The sequence below is a fragment of the Colobus angolensis genome, unplaced genomic scaffold (assembly GCF_000951035.1).
Source record: "Colobus angolensis palliatus isolate OR3802 unplaced genomic scaffold, Cang.pa_1.0 Scaffold229, whole genome shotgun sequence".
Taxonomy (NCBI): Eukaryota; Metazoa; Chordata; class Mammalia; order Primates; family Cercopithecidae; genus Colobus; species Colobus angolensis.
The window spans coordinates 1,711,840-1,729,656 of record NW_012115477.1 but is presented as its reverse complement, the minus strand read 5'-3'; the positions used below and the strand labels follow the sequence as shown (position 1 = coordinate 1,729,656).

General features: G+C 41.1%; 1 protein-coding gene across 1 annotated transcript in view; it reads left to right on the top strand.

Moving 5' to 3' along the window:
* The window catches only part of TWIST1 (twist family bHLH transcription factor 1), a 97,714-nt gene that overhangs the window by 943 nt on the left and 78,954 nt on the right, over positions 1 to 17,817 (top strand). The window contains exons 2-3 of the mRNA XM_011944206.1: positions 4 to 303; positions 2,997 to 3,043. Of these exons, the coding sequence (XP_011799596.1) occupies positions 4 to 261 (258 nt within the window). The 3' untranslated portion in view covers positions 262 to 303; positions 2,997 to 3,043. The remainder of the gene's footprint in view (positions 1 to 3; positions 304 to 2,996; positions 3,044 to 17,817) is intronic.

Genomic DNA, 17,817 nt, shown 5'->3' with positions numbered 1-17,817 from the left:
GAGCGCCAGCGCACCCAGTCGCTGAACGAGGCGTTCGCCGCGCTGCGGAAGATCATCCCAACGCTGCCCTCGGACAAGCTGAGCAAGATTCAGACCCTCAAGCTGGCGGCCAGGTACATCGACTTCCTCTACCAGGTCCTCCAGAGCGACGAGCTGGACTCCAAGATGGCAAGCTGCAGCTATGTGGCTCACGAGCGGCTCAGCTACGCCTTCTCGGTCTGGAGGATGGAGGGGGCCTGGTCCATGTCCGCGTCCCACTAGCAGGCGGAGCCCCCCACCCCCTCAGCAGGGCCGGAGACCTAGGTAAGGACCGCGCCGCTGCACCCCTTCGCCTCTCAGGTGGCAGACGACTGGCCGGCCAGGCCGCTGTTCCCAGTCCACCTCGATTTCCTCCCCTCTCCCACTCTCCTCTCAGCCTTCCCACCTCACTTGGCACCGTTGCCTCGCGTCCCCAGCGTCCCGGGTAGGCCGGTCGGACCCCGTTAGGGAGAGCAGTCTCCAGGGGGATGCGCCCTGGTGAGGGGTGTGTGTGCGCGTGAGTGTGCGTGACAGGAGGGGAGACAGAGACACCCAGGGGTCACGGGTAAGGACCGTTTTGCCAGTGCCACCCTTTCTTTCAGCTTTCAATTTTTGTTCTCCTTAAAACATATGTTTTAAAACAAATTCCACCTCCTCCTCCTTTCCACCCACCCACTTCCTCTTGCCCTTGGGCTGAAATCCTTCCAGGTTGTTCAGCTTAATTTCTCGGTGGTGGTGATAAGAACAGTGCTCACTAGTCTTAGAAAACAGCCACAGAGACCTAAACAATAACTGACTCCCCCCTCTGGGTTTTTGCAGATGTCATTGTTTCCAGAGAAGGAGAAAATGGACAGTCTAGAGACTCTGGAGCTGGATAACTAAAAATAAAAATATATGCCACAGATTTTCTTGGAAATTAGAAGAGCAAAATCCAAATTCAAAGAAACAGGGCGTGGGGCGCACTTTTAAAAGAGAAAGCGAGACAGGCCCGTGGACAGTGATTCCCAGACGGGCAGCGGCACCATCCTCACACCTCTGCATTCTGATAGAAGTCTGAACAGTTGTTTGTGTGTGTGTGTTTTTTTTTTTTTGACGAAGAATGTTTTTATTTTTATTTTTTTCATGCATGCATTCTCAAGAGGTCGTGCCAATCAGCCACTGAAAGGAAAGGCATCATTACGGACTTTCTCTATTTTAAAATGGTAACTATCAGAGGAACTATAAGAACACCTTTAGAAATAATACTGGGATCAAACTGGCCTGCAAAACCATAGTCAGTTAATTCTTTTTTTCATCCTTCCTCTGAGGGGGAAAAAAAAACTTAAAATACAAAAAACAACATTCTATTTATTTATTGAGGACCCATGGTAAAAATGCAAATAGATCCGGTGTCTAAATGCATTCATATTTTTATGATTGTTTTGTAAATATCTTTGTATATTTTTCTGCAATAAATAAATATGATAAAAAAATTTAAAGAACCTTAGAGTTTGGTCTATATTTTTAAAGCTAAAGATTAAGTTGGTGGTAAATACCTGCTTGTTTAATTCTAGAGGCACCCAGGAGGGAGGGGGCACTAATATAAACAAAACAGTGAAAAACTCAAATAAAGCAGCTACTGACAGGCACAAGCATGTTATTTAAAAAGACAGCTTTATTATTATTCCATCTTGGTATTCAGTGGGCTTAGTAGCATCTCTTCTTCATATCATCTTCAAACAGCAAAAACTAGCAAATTTGCTATTCACCTCCCTTATATTTTGAGGTGGTAGTTGTAAAACCGTTAAATGCAAATAAGGAGTATGAAACCTGCACTATTCTCTTATTATGTACTTTTTGTCATGCTCTGCACTGTTTGTGAAGATTCCTAAATAACAGGTTTTCAGTGAAAAGATACATAGTGTTATGAAAATTTTCTGTACACACATAGAAATGACCAGAAATGCATAGATAACAAAGTGCAAATCAGCAGAAAAGGGAAAATTCCATTTGTAATTTGCTTAACTCTTCTCTCAGGAATGAATATGACATTTAGTGTCTTGTTTGCTAAAAAGAAAAGTTAATATATCCCTATATTGATGCTATTTGGGAAGCATCATTCTTTTTTATGTGTGAAGAATATAAGACTGAACTTCCAGTATCCTTGGTAACTGTTGGAACAATCACAGTTTTAAATACTACAGCTATGCAGTTTCTAGTCAATTCATTAGCAAATATATTTTATCTAAAATTACACAGAATTTTTCCCTGGTGAGATCATACATACCCACACATACACAATCTGAAGTTAAGTAAAACAATAATGGGCAAATGGGGATGTCTGATATTTTACTTCATTCTGATTATTTCTGGGCCAGGAACATACTGGCTTTTAACATTATTAGAAATAGTGATTTTGTATCAGTTCTTAACTTTTACATCCAATTTACTGCATTCAAGTGTAACTGGGGAAGCTTTCAAACTGGAAAATTATTTTGGTGCCTAATTCAAACAGTGACTAATAAATGTATGTATCCAAAGAGATCGTTGTTGCTTCGCTTAGGTCGAGGTTATTTTATTGCCTGAAGGTTTTTGTTTTCTTCTTCACACAGCACCATAGAATGCTGACATAAGAATATTATGAATTTATTGTTAATATTTCAGACAGTATTTTACAATAAGGAGTCTGCAGCATTTACTTGTATTAAAACATTACTGAAAGCTTGGAGAAGTATTATTTTTGGATTTTGATAGTCCTTTAGCAAATAACAGAAAGGGAAGGCGATTATGTGTTGGCGTATTTGTGGTGTGTGTGTGTGTGTGTGTGTGTGGTGTGTAAGGTAGGTTTAGAATTGTAAGGAGGGTGCCCTAGAAGGATGAGGGAAAGCATTAGGTTGGTAATTCTCTTCTGTATGTATCGTCCAACCACTTCCATTTTCTGAATTATTCATGAGGAGTCTCCTTGTTCACTAGCTTGGTCTGACTATTTGATATTTCAGATTTCTTGAGGTATACCAGGATGGAGCTGGTCATCACTGCTGAGAAGGTAATTGTTATCTTAACTTTGGATATAAGAACTAATTGTGTCAAAGAAAGGTAGCTTTCCATTTGCCTTTCTTTTTTTTTCTTTTTAAAATGTGTTTTGCTTTTTCTACTTCTTTCATAAGAGGAAACACTTTAGAGAAAAGCAAATACCATATTTATAGTAATATTAAATACTAAACTGAAGGTAATGTTTCCCCCCAGATTTTCAGAGAAATAAATGAATGAAAAAGGTGGTAAATAATTGTATTTTGAATGAGGCAACTGCACAATGAAAAATATTAAGAACTATAATGCAATCTCCAGCTTGCAGACTCTAATCCCTACCCCCATATACACAAGACATAAATCGTGAAATTCTTTTTTAGAATAGAAATGAAGCCACCTGTTTCTTTCCCTCCACCATTATATCTTCTTTTGATTTTATTTCATTTTATTTTTGCTACCTACTCTTAAAGAACACATAAAATGAATTACCTCTGTTTCAGAAATAAGAAGCTAATGCTTTCCAATTAATGTGTTGGTTCACTCGGGATCTTTTTTCCTTCAGCTAGAATGCATTTGCTAGGGGAAAGTATTGTATTAAATTGTCTTGGTCAAACTGTAGACAATTGAATGTTTCCTTTACTGTGCTATTGATTATTTTCATCTTGTTTATAGGTTGGTCAGATTGATAGCCTTTAGTCACAAGAAAGCAGTAATTTTTTACCCATATGCACATTTCCCCTTTTGTGCACATACATGCCAAGCACATGTCCAGATGATAATGATAATTCATGCACAGTTACAGGTACCCTCGCCAAAGTGGAACATATTATTAATAAAATAATGTTAAGAAGCAGAAACTTGCACAATGTGTGTAAATTTTTTCCCATACTCAACAACGGCACAAACTTCTTGACCCTTCGATCTTAAGGTTCATGTTCATAATGGAGCTTTTTAAAGGACACTTGGCCTCTTGCGAAAAAGTAGAGCATTTTGCACATTCCATGGTTTGGCAAAGTCAGAACTGGTTATTTTCTCTAGACCAGTATCAAGTTCTTCTCAGGCATATGATTTCACTTGAAGTCCTGCCCAGGAATCCTTCAAAGTGAGCGTTTGTCCCACTCTCATGATGTCAGGCGGTTTTCCCTGCATCTGTAATTTGAAGAAAAACAAACAAACCTGCGGGGAACAAACGCCACGGAAACCCAAACAGAACTCCGTGGGGAGCAAGGGTCTCACCTGCGGCGGGCATGGGAGAGGGGCAAGGGCATGGTATCCGCCTGCGTGGGTGGCGGGCCCGGCCCGCGCGGTGGGGAGAATGGCGATGTCTCTACCTCCATCAGTTTGCGTGGAAGGCCCCCAGCCCCGCGTCTGGCCGCTGCTAGGAGGCAGCAGTGCCTAGTGTCAGCGGTAGCAAGGGGAGCAATAGCAACAGATTCAGGCAAAGGCCCAACCTGGAATTTCCAGAGACAGGCCCACATTAGGGGACAGACAGGGGTCGGGCGGGGATCCCCGGGGGCCACTTTTGCAGAATTTTCCGCTTATATGTCATAAAGAATGCGCTGCCCCCAGCACTAGTGAAAGTGGAAGGAAAGTGCACTGGCAAAGTGGAAGGAGAAATCGGTTTCTTGCTATTTTCTCAAAGCCGGCAATCCCACTATTTCTCAGAAACCTCCCAACTCTTTGAGAGCCCACGAATGTGCAAACAGGAGGATTATTAACTATCTTTATTTACTGGATAGCAAAGGATGGACCCAGTTTAAATTTTAAAAAAAAGGAAAACCGACATGGGATACATTTTCCCCTCGCTTTTGTCCCAAGGCCTCAGGACGTGAGCCCACTTAATGTTCTTAGCAAATCAAAGCACGTGTCCTTTGAAGAAGGTGTGTAATTGGAGTTTAAGGCATGTATGGAATTCCCAGATGTCTATAAAGTAAGAAGGAGCATGTGGCAGGTCACTGGAAGGTGGAGCAGGTTAAAATCACTGGCACAGACGTGCCCCCTTTAGATTCTCCTCCTTTGTAAGGACCAACGAGATAAGCCTTCTGAAAGGTTGGGATGGGATCATGATGAATATTCAGCTTCTGGAGTCAGAGTCATAGTAACCATGGTAAAAAGCACATGGTCAGAAAACCTCAAAGAAAACACTCAATTATAGCCAGGATTTTGTGGGCACCCTGCAACGAGATGGTTTGGGGTTTGCTGCAGTGAAAGCCTCCAACAGCCTCCTTTCTTGTTTACGTGGACTATTTTCTTTCCCTTCTATTTTCTTTTTTTTCTCCCACCCGCTCTCAAGTTTGTCGATGTGTCCTCCTCCTTCGTGCGATTTAGGCTGAAGTCAGAGGAACAAAATTCCAGATTCGAAAAGAAAAAACAACTCTAAAACCATTCATTCCAGAAGGCAGCCTTCTTGGGGGGAGGGGATATTTCCAGCAAGTGAAATTAAGTTTCTGTAAAACATGAAGTTTGCATATCTACCAGAGAGGGAAATCTCAGGAAATGACTACCACCAAAATCAGCTGCTCTTTTCTTTCACTGTATTGAGGAATATATAGATGTATAAGGGACTTTCGAACCTAAATGTGAATTTGTATGGCGTATTCAGCAGTTTTCCTTTTGGTTTGGTCTGAAGACAGAATCAAAATACAAATTTTTTCTTGGGTTCAAAATGCTACCCTCATTTACCTGTACAGTCAGGCCTGAAGTGGGAGACTAAGGATCAGGAGTCTCTCAAAGAACCTGGCCATGGCAAAGGTTGGCACTGGGAGGGAGTGATACTGTGGGAAGCTGGAACTGGGGGCCAGTGACATGGGGGTGGGAGGTGGGCGGACTGGAGCACAGCCCACCCCCACAGAGGCCACTACTGAGGCAGGCGGGATAGGGCAAAGGATGCCTTGGGGGGTGATGTGATGCGAGTGTGACAAGTGAAAAGTTAAGCAGGTACCTGAAGGAAGTTTATCTTGCCCAGATGTTAGGGCTTTTATGAAACATCACGTGAATAGAACAGATGTACAACTTGCAAATGGGGACACGCCTGTAAATACAAGGAAGGCAAATGCTTGGAGAGAAATCCAGGCATAAATCATCAACCTCCTTTTCTAGATATCTCTTTTCTTCTTTAAACATTTGCTTTCAGGAAGGGAAGACACATCTTAAGTTGTTAAGTACTTCTCCCAGAAGTTGCAATTCCATCTCCTGCCCAGATGCCCATCCCCTAGGTTCCTTTGGAGAGTTAGGGTGAGAGATGAATTTCACCACCCCCCTCCTGTTTTCCTTCTTCACATTACCCATTTCCCACATTGCTCTTTGGACGTCTCAAAGACTTTTGATCCTGAAAAACATATCGGATCTCGGTTTGGAAAAGCTGAAACTAATCAATTGCCTTTTTGAAGGGGTAGAGAGTGATAAGAGCAAAGGAATGCCAGGCCTGACAGATTCTAACCTCCAAGATGCTTGGATGGGCTGAAAGATGAGCGGGTGATCCCTTACTCATGGGGCCAGGACCCAGCACTCTGAAATCCCTGAGCCCATGGGGAAGGGCTTTTACCAAGATACGTGATCAGTTTGATTGAAAAGGATTTTTAAAAATGACTCGTAAACAGAGGAAGCGTTTTTTTTTTTTTCATACAAAAAGAAAGCTCAGCTTGTAAACAAAATTAAAACGAATTAGCAGTTCGCCAAATGTGGAAGAGAGTCCAATTCCTTTCTCCATGTTGAATAGGAATGTTCATAGAGGTTACTGTGAATGCTAACATGTAGCTCAGGCCAGGGTCTTGGCGTACAATAAGGTTTTAAATATTTGTTGCCCATATATTAAGACGATATATTCAATGAACTGTGCTGTGGCTCTTCTTTTAAATTCAACACTATCCCTAAATCTCTATTAAATTGACATTACATCTGGCTCATGTTATTATATAGCCACCCATATAGCTCTCTACTTTAAACAAAATTTAAAAGTCAGGGTATTTTCTTCCGCAATATTAAATCCAATTTTACTGTCAGGGTTTATCTTGTTCCTTTTTGGGCTTCCTACAGGCATACTCAGAAATGAAATATAGTCAATGATCATATTAGCTTTAAGGGTTGACAATTTTTAAAATTCCCAAGACCAGATAGGCAGGCTCTTTCTCTCTATAGCATTTAATCTCAATACCCATCCAGTCATTCCTAGCCTTGATATATTGTTACCCTTGGGTGCATATCATATTATTTGGTTATGGCTCACAGACGTCCTGGTCACTGAGGAGCATCAGATGCTGCCTCTCTAGGTTTTCCTGGCTTGTAGAAATATTGGGTCAAACCCCAACACCCAGATTTGGCTGTGTGCAGCCTCCTTTGGGACTGCTATGCCTCCATTTTCTAAACATAGTACTGGACAAATACAGTCCACATTTCTCCTCTTCTTTTGTTCCTGAAACTTAACACCAAAGAATTGTTACTGCTGTTGAAAGTAAACTTGAAGCAGAAACTATCTTCCTACTGCAAATTTCATGACAAATAAGTCCTTCAGAGAGGTCTGTGGATGCACCCCTAACAGAGTCAGCACTAATGGAGTCAGCACTCCTTTCCTGGGGAAGAATCCTGACATCCAGAGCAGTATTTTTAAAAATGTTCTCATAAATCTCGTTTGCACATTATGATACAGGGAATTTCTGTTAGCTTCTTGCTACGGTTGCCTTTTGCCTCATTCTACCCCTGACTTCTCTCCCTACCCTTCATCAACACACACCTTTTAAAACTTCTAACTTTGTAACCTAGAGACTCCTTTTTCCTCTTCCTTCTCTCCCCGCCGGACTACGTGAAACTTAAAACACATCTCATAGATCAGTTTTCCTTCTCTGATGTTAGGCACAGTCCACGACCCGGATTTTCAAATAGCTCAGGCTGGAGTCTGCAGTATTTAATCCAGTCAGCTATTAAATGTCCTCTGGCTAAATCAAGAGTATAAGATAGAATCCATACCGGGATAATGATACCAAGAGCAGTTTGGTGGAGGGAAAGGAGGCTAGGAGGGGGCAGATAACTCCAGGGATCCTTTGATTGGGAAAAATCCTGTTTTTAGAACTCCTGTCAGAGTAATAACAAAGCAAAGAAACATGAAAGAACAACTCTTTGTTCCAGGATATGATTTTAATGAAATACTACTAACACACACACACACACACACACCCCTACTATTAATAACCTCTTCAGAGACTCCGCTTTTCCTTTACCTATTAGGGACTAGGAGGCTCTGTAACGTGATCTTCTCCCCTCTCCCCCTTTCCAGCTGCTTCCTTCCCTCCCCAATTAAGCCAAAGTGGTTGTTCTGTTGAGCCCCGGCCCGCGGCCCGCACAGAACCGCAGGCTGAGGCTTTCCCCCGGTGTACTGGCTCTCTACCCCAGCACCCGCCTTTTCTGGGCAGAGCCAGACGCATGGGACTTGGCTGTGAGGACCTCGTCTTCTCCTTTCCGAAGGCAGGCAACCCCCACCTAAAGAGCAAGCTCTTCTGGTCTCCGGCTGGGGGCCTTCTTAAGACCCTAACAAATGTGGCACCAGGAGGATGTCGTGCCCAAAGTATGCCTGCCTTGGCTTCCTACTGACCCTGCTCTGCGCTTTTTTGTTGACTTAACCACCCAGAGGGATTGCAACTAAGACAGCAAACGGAGTTGGGGCTAGGGGAGGAGAACGAAGAAGCAGGGGGTGGGGACCGCCAGAGAAAAAGCAACAGCATTTGGGAGGGGGGAGCAACCTTTTAGGCAGCGGGACCAGGCATTTTAGCAGCCGCATCTGTCATCTGTAGCACTGGACAGATAAAACCGTCCCTGATCAAAGAGATTCGTTCATAAATCACCCGTAAGAAATGGATTGTGAGGAATAAAAGACACGTGTCGAATAATCTCGACTCTGGAGTCTGCTAGCCGCCAGCGCGGTTCCCGATGCCCCCTCCCTCCATAAACGCGCTGCCAGCAAGCTCGTCTCCCAGCTGGGAATGTCGGTGGGGGAAGGACTCTTCTTCCCGATCCTCTCTGCCCCCCATTCCTGCCATTCCCCGGCCTCGGTTTCAGAAGCCGACTGGGCCATCCCTATTCCGGGTTTCAGGAGATTCCAATACTATCGGTTGATTCTGAGTTGACCAAGGAAACAGCAGGAGGGAAGTTGGCTTCTTTTCATTTCTGAGGCGACAAAGTTGCTCTCTTGGGATCGAAGATATCTGCCCTCCAGATCTCCTCTTAGTGTTCTCGTCGCCCTAAAGATCTTTCCTCCGAGAGGACTGGGACATTTACAAAGAGTTGCGGTACAAATGTAACGCAGGCGGGCGAGTTCAACGAGAGCTAAAATTGGCTGGGCGGGAGTTTTCTGTTCCGGGTTTTGCAAGTTTCGGAGGAACAGCGATTTGCAATCAGGTTTCCGCCCTAGAGTAATATCTAAGGAGCGATTGCTGTCCTCTACACTAGGACCTAGTGGATTCTCTTTCCCCGCCTTCCACCTCCTAAGCCCCAGACTCTCGCACCTGCTTCTCCCGGTTGAAAAAAGCAGGCAAAGGCGAAGGTCCAGTCCCGTGTGCTAAAAGCCCCGGCCAGCTGTTCCGAGGACTCCAGAAAAGCGTTTTGGGCGGGTTTAGAAGCGCTGTAGCCTGTCTCCAAGAAGGTAGTTGATAATGCTAAGAAAAATTTTGAGATTTGTATGGGAAATTTACAGCGAAAAGTGCCCCTTTACCCCTTCCTTTACTCTCAGTTTTGGCATCCTCCAGATAAGTAGGATTTTGCATATAATAGGTGTTTATGGTTCCAGGAACTGCACTTTGATCTAGGATTTTGGGGGTGGAGTGTCTAAAGGGTCTCTAGACGCTTGTCTGATTTGAATGCTTTTCAGGATGATTTATGGCAAAAGGCTCATTTCTGACACTTCCAGATGTCAAAGCTCTTACCTTCCAAGAAGGGATGAGGGAAACTTGCTTCCCATAGCCACGCGGATGGGAGCCTGCGCGCCTAATACGCCTGCCTGCCGGTCTTCTTAAACTGACCCTGTCTACCGGCGTCCTTCTGGAGCCGCTGATAACCTTTCCCCGCCTTCCAACTCAGGAGAGGGGAGGGACTTGCTTTTTATGACGGCAAAGCTACAGAGGGAAACCAAGTCACTCGCCTGCAAAGCGAGGTTTTTTATGTAACTCTATTTTGTGCAATTAATCACCTGCTCCCCGCCCCGTTGGTGGTTTGACTTTAATGCGATTTGACCCCCAAATGTGAAGCTGGGCAGAATAAACCCTCCGTTGGGTCCCTGGTGGTGTCAGCCTCCGGCCTCAATCTCTAACCGCCGCGGAATGGATCGCAACACTGGTTCCCGCGGGGCGGAGACCCGCGCAGCGTTCAGAAGCTGCCGGGGAGTCAGGGGGAGGAGGCGATGTCTTTCCGAAAGCTCCCTGCAGGCTCAGGACCGCGAGGTGAGGCCAGGAAAAATAACCCTCCCGACTCAATTACTGCGAGCTCCACCGTGAAGCTGAAAAGCTGAAATGTGCGCCGCGGCAGGGGGGCAGGTCAGACAGGGCGGACGCTCGCGCGATTTTAGGGGACCCCTAGGGCCAGCCGAGCTGAGAACGCGCTGAAGGCATTTGTCAACCTGAAGCTAAAGGTGGGGCAGACCCGCAGTAGCTGCCGCGGACGCTTTTCTCAAAGGAAACGGGGTTTTCCAGTTATTTCTCCTCCTTTGAAATGTAACAGATTGGGAACGGGGAGTGGGGGGATTTTGTTTTCTTTCTTCTTTCTCAAAGTGAAGGCAAATTAAGGAAGGAATTGACTGCGGAGGCTTGGAGAGCTGCTGTTAGGAGGGTCTAGTCCAGGTCATTGCTTACACAGGAAGGTGTACCCCAGAGTGATATTCTGGTTATTTGCCTAGAATCCTGTAAGACTGGAAATCTGTAATATTGGGGAATAGTATCTGACTATTTCAGTCCTTTTTGATGAGGTTACATACTCCCTTCTCTTTTCAAGTCCTGTCGATGTTAGTAACTTGAAGGTCAGCGGTTTGCTTTCCCAGTTGGAAAATAAAAAATAATAATAAAAAAATAAGTCCGATTTCCCAGGTGAAATAAATTAATTAATTCGAGACCCTTTAAACAAACTTATTTTCCAGTGCACAAGCTTTCCTCATTCTTTATACTGTTACACAACAAGGAACCAGATCAGAGCTTATTGGTGTATGTAGAACCGATCCTGATTTGATAATCTTAATCATATGACAAAAGTCTACTAATTATTCCCTCCTCTCTCAAAAGACAGCCAGAAAGGTTTTTGAAAGTCTCTGCCTTTTTCCTAGAGTTTGATTACTACTTCAAAAGCCTCAGGTCACCTCTTGCCTTTTCTGTATGTACATATTCAAGAGCATAAAAATATTAAATAGAAAAACGTTCCCAACTTCAAGCCTATCAAATGTTTAACAGCTGAAGGATATTCATCTTTAGGAGGCAGGCCAAAATGTCAATAAAAATTTAATTGTTTCTGAAACATATGGGAGCACTTACAAGACCCAAAATGTGATACTAAGTATTGATATTAAGAGGTAACCTTACAATATACTTTCATATTTGCTGGTCAAGACCTTATACCCCCAAAAGGTTCCAGAAGCCACAGAAATTTTTATTCTTCCTGACAGGGTTTCTAAAACTAGCTTGAGCAACAGGTTGGTGGCCAAAGGGGTCACCTGTATTTTGTGTAAGGAGAAATTAGTGTTGAACTTCTATATGTTTGGCACTTGTTTTCTGTATAAAACTGTCTGTGATATCTGTGGCAAAAAATATTTCATTTTGGAATGGGAAGATGGTATATATTGGTGTGGCCATTTTTGTTAACAGCAAACACCGATTACCTTCTGAAATGTTTCTTCCAAGTATTCTTCCTGACCAATTGGGAATTGACACTGGTAGTGTCATTTCCATAGCTGGCTGTAACATACAAGACTGATATGTGACCTAAAATGAACTCCAAATTATAGGTAGTCTTTTGGTAGCCACTTCTTCTATTTGTAAGCTACAGTTTCATTTTCACATATAGCTTCAAGAAGACGTTTGATTTTATAAACATGCCACTCAAACTTCAACTGTTGAATTTCAGGTTAGTTGGCAGTCAGGTCAGGTGCTGCTTTGGGACCATTCTTCTGATAAACTCTGACAACTGGTTTGAATTTATTGTCATTATTTCTGATTTTCACTGAGGTTGTCTTCACAATGCTTTCAGAAGTTGCTCTGGCTGCCTCTTTCTCCCTCCTAAGACAAGTGGTTTCCAATGTCAACTTTGACCTGATGGTGATTTCCATACCTTCTTTGTTTGGTTATCAATAGACTTCCAACATTGGAATAAAGTTTCTATTTCTCTCAGTGTTTAGATTCATTTAATTTAACTATTTAATTTACAGGAAGGACTCGAAGCCCAATATGTTTGAGACATTTGCCCAAGAATAATTTGGCCTAGTCTAGCATTCTTTTCTCTACTTGGAAGCATGATTTTTGTACTTTAAGTAAAATCTAAAATTGGCTTGGGTACCAGAACTACTCATTTTCTTCAGCTGAACAAAGATTCCCCAAGGCTCAGTATCATTTTCTTTTACTACAAAGTTTTAGATAAAGCAGATAACAAGAACATGACTGTCTCTTAAATAATAAGACTGGACACTACTCTATGTATAGACTTAACACCTGGTAAGTTGTAAAGGCCAAGTGGGCAGGAATAAGAATTACTATTTGGCTATTATATCATTTAGTTTCCTGACTGAAAATGAGTGTCTTCATTTAAATTCAAAATTCTAATAATAGTATTTTGAGTACATGTAACTTTCTAAATACTTTTAATTTCATTTTGATTTTTACCATTTCTGATACAACAAAGCCTTGCTTGCAGGAAAATGCCCTGAGACCATTATTTTTGCCATTTATAAGGATAATTACCACTAAAAATACTCATATAAATTCAAGACTGATGGAAAAGAAAAGATAATTTAGCATGTGCAGAACTGTGTGTCAGTCAGAAAAACCAGGAGTGCAGTTGGCCCTGTGGAGTGATTACGGAATGAGGCAGAACCAAAGGAGAGTGATCATGAGTGGTTTTTCCTACTCTGTGCAGATGATCCCAGAGGTCTTTTCAATCTGTGATCTGTGGTGCCATTCTTACATCTGACATGCTCTCCTAGTGGGTTTTCATGAGTTATTGATGTAAAGAACAACTTGTAATCAGAGTGTAGGTAGCACAATTCATAAATGTAACAATCTACGTAAAAAGTATGTGGACTTACGCAAACATACAGCCACAGGTGACTCTCATTTATTCCTGTAAATCAGGTACTCAGTTATCTGGCTGTACAAATAGAGTTAAAATTGTAGATCAGCAAGAAGTAATGTTGAAATGTTCATTCTTCCTCAAGCACTTTTCTTCAAGTGACAGGCTGCATGGCTGGCCACTATGACACTGCCTTCAGTTGAACAAATGAATGATTATTCAGTCAACAAACATTTCTTGGAGTTCTGACTATTATCTAAGGACTATGCAGAAGTGACCATGCTATGCTCATGACAATGAAGGAAGAAGCCTCTAATCACAGAAGTGTGGTCTCACTTGTGTGTGTTTAGCTACGTGTTTTCTAAACACTCATTTGTGTGTGTTTAGCTACCCAGTTTTCTTTGATATTTTGGGGTGGTGCAGAAAACTAGAGACCCCTTACCTGTGGGAGAATAGGAGTGGAGAGACAAAATAAGTTCCTCTACTTTAAGCATTCTGAGAGTATAAAGTTTAGAACAGAACTAATGGAAGTAAGCCCAAGAACTTTTTCTTTTGCATTCGCTATTTTATCTTTTCATCAATCTGTAGCAAAATTAAGTGATTAGTAGTCACTTATTAGACTATATGCTTTTGGTATACAGGTGCCTGTCCAGCTCAGTGATGTAATTCTAACACTTTGTTTAGTGCCTGGCACGTGACATTTTTGTTAATTTGAACTAAATATACTAATTATCACGATTATACCAATAGGAAAATCTGGGCAGAAATGACTGAAAAATGACAATACTGACAGTCCCATTCTATCATGGGCGGGGGGTGGGGGGTAGGAGGATTAATACTCTTATTTTCTGAGTCTATGTTTAGAATGAAAGCCCAGGTAAGCAAAAAGATGTTCAAAAACATTTATTAAAACTTTATGATTCAGACACTTATTTTAAATGTTTTAGATTTAAAATAACTGTGGAGCCCACAGTTGCCATTTGCTTACATGAGCTCTCTGAATAAGTAAAGGGAGCCCCTTTTTTTTTTCTGGGCTTATATCTTATTGTGCAGAGCGGGGCTTATTTCAGGCCACTTTGCACCGTGGACCAAGTGCCCTTGTTCAGTGAACATCCCTCACAACCATATGTGGCAGCCATGGTATTCTGAAAGTAATAAGTATTAAGTCTAATAAGAGATTTGGCTAGCATATCAGTGCATTGTATGTCTGTGAAATCAACTCCATTTGTTTTGTGTGAGAGCTCCATGTGTACTGTCCACATGTGATTCTTGTCCAAACCGGAGCAGCCTGTCCAGAAGGGTCTGTCTTTTCTCCTGATTTGGCCAATTAGAGCTCTATTTTCTTATATTCCTGTGCAATAAACAGTTCCACATTGTTCTTTCACCTTCTAAAACAGCATAATCACTGATGACTAAACAGTACATGTCAATCAGGATCTGCTGAGAAACTGAAACTTCAAGTTACTTATTTATTGCTCATATACACACATTATTCCAAACCCAAGAGTGGTGGTTTAGAGACTGAAATGTAATTGATTATGAATTGAAAAGAGGCATTCTAAAAAGATTTTATAGCATTTGTGTGATTAGTATGAATGGAGAAAGTTTCTTCTCCACCCCCATCCTTCTCCTGCCTTCCCCCTCACTCCAGGGATGCGGTGAACTTGTGTAATTTAAGGCAGGTGGTCCACATAGTAGGCTGACCACAGAGGATGAAAGAGTGTGCATTTGATACCCTGACTGCTGCTCTTTAATAGACTTTAAATATACTCTGACTATTATTTGGCTTTGGCTATTACATTTATTTTCACTTTCTTTCAAAGGCTTTTCTCTTTCATTTCATCATTTTTCCACACACTGAAATGTAAACCTGGTCCAATGGCACCAAATGGAGGATTTATCTATATTGTCATCAAACTAAATGCAAACGAAAAATCAAAGGGGAGCAGAGGGCACCACTGTATTGGTCTCTTGAATGCTGACAGAAAATGTGTGCATTTTTCTTTGCCTAGGTAGTAACAACACTTTATTTTTATATAAAGCCTTTCATCTGAGAATCTCAAAGGCCTTCAAGATGTCATTTGGGTCTGGCATTCTTCAATTGGCTGCCTTTTGTGTCTTTCAGTAAGGAAATATTGCTGTTGGACGGAGTTTTATAACTGAGCTTGCACTTGGGTATGCACATTCAAAGGTCCAAGGGCATTGGGTGTTTCTTGAATGGATCAAATAAATGACCAGTTATGACATACTCAAAACAACCCCAAGAGGAAGATGAGTGGCAAAGGTGATTATTGAACTTGCAGGTGGAGCAGTTGTGACACAGCAGGGTTAAGTGACTCACCTGAGGGCACACAGTGGAGTCTTTGTTACTGGTGGAAACAGAAGCCCGTGTACCATTCACATGGCTGTGCTTCTGTGACATACCACTTATCTGCTCCTTCTTTCAAAAGGAAAATCTGGAAGAAAAGGCACTCTTGTGTATGTAAGAAAAAGATTCCAGTGCAAGGGAGACAAGAGTAACAACTTTGCAAATGTCAAAGATAAAGAAACCTGTGGACCTTACTTTTCCAGAAAAGCACACAGCTTCTAGTGAAATTAATGAGTATAAATGCAGAAAGAATATTGCTTGCACATAGAAAGTGGAAGTGAGATTTTTAAAGTTTACTTCCTTATAAGTACAAAAGCATGTGTTGATCTCAGCTAGGGAGCAAAGGCATAATGCTATATGTTATATACATATACACACATACATATATATGTGTAACTATACATATATATAGATGAATATAATTGTATACTTTTAAGCTACTTGTACATTTTCAAACTTAAAGGCATTTTTCTTTCTATCTTATTTATAGCTATTTTATTCCATCCTGGAATTTTGTTTTGCCTCATTATCTCCAAGCATAGGCATCTGCTTCAAGATCGTAGTTATTAGGCTGAAGAGTTTAGAAATGAATCTAGATTATGCCTCCTTGGCATCATTATACAATTTACTATTAACTCAGTGTGTGACAGTTTTGACTGTGTTATTCCACTTAATATTTATGTTTTAATATCCTCTTGAGACACCATTTCACAATTTACATTTACTTTTAAAGCCCATTGTCAAGTTTGGACAGGAATCTCAATTCTACTTTCAAATGCAAAACAACTTGAGTATTTTATTCCAATGAGGGAGCCAATAGAGGGACTATGTATATATTTTAGCAGAGAGGATGTCATAAAAAAGAAGACTATAGTTTGTATTCGAGAATAATTATACATTTGAAACAAGACAATTTGTTAAATAAAAATTTATTTTAGTTTCCCTTTCTTTTACTTTATATTCAAGGTGAGTTTTTAAATTGCAACCTATGTTTCACAGTGAAAGATTCTTACACAAAGCCAGAAACATGTTCTGGAATCCTTCTAGTATCATACATACTAAAGCTGTCCTTAGTCTATCTTATTTGTAATTGTTTATGTAAAAAAAAAGAATTCCTAGATCTGTGTCCTCTAATTTTCTAAGCTTACAAATTCTCAGATCCAAGCTATGTAATTTAGAAAGTTTGGAAAAAGCTGTTCCATATATAACATTGGTTTTACCATATCAGGGTAGAAATCTTCACGTGATATGCCCATTTCTTTATCTGTGCATACCATCTAGGTTCTCAGCTTAGTTTTGATCTGCTCCAGAAGAAATATGCATAAACAAGCAGGAGTAATGATTTTTTTAAAAAGTTAAAAACTTGACTACGTTATTTCGCCTGAATTTGAGAGTTTAGAATCTGCACTGCGTTTTGTCATTATTAGTCTCTCTTGTCCATGAAATCTCTGTTGTTTTGTGCTGTCTTTGGTGAAATTTGAGAGAGGTAAAAGTTTAGCAACATAAAACAATGTTTTAAGAATGTTTCTGCTTCATGGTTGCTTTATGAGCAATATGCATTTTGCTCTTCTTTTTCTTATACACAGTAATCAAACCATTAATGTTGCCCTTCTCATTGGCATATGTGTCTGTATTTTGAGATTATGAGGTCTTCTTGCATTGTTAATTTTGCCCTAAATAAAAGTTCCCTTTCTGATGTGTAGTTGGATTAGCTTGGGGTATAAATGGAAAAAGAAAGACAAGTTGAGTCTAAGCTCTGCCAATTATTAGCTCTGTTCCTTAGCTACTTAAATGAATTTATCTGAGTATCTAAATGTCTACAGTTGTATAGCAAAATGGATGTATCCCTAGCACTATCATTCTGGTAGTTGAATACGTCTGACAATGCCTCAGTAAAATACGATTTGCAATTACTGCTCTAAATTATTTATGCATAGTGTTCCATTATTGGAATGATAAGCTTGTGGGAGTTATTTGTATCCTACTGCTCAAGGTCATCGCCAAGGTCTGATTTTACACAAAAAAATTTGCAACCTCCATCATAAATGGGTTAAGTTGTCAAGAAATGTTTTCTGTCAGATGCCAAATTTTAAATCTATAGAATCTTTTAAAACGTTGTGTTTTTTAAATTCATAACTAAAGGCTGAAAAGTGAAGCATTATTTTAAAAATCCA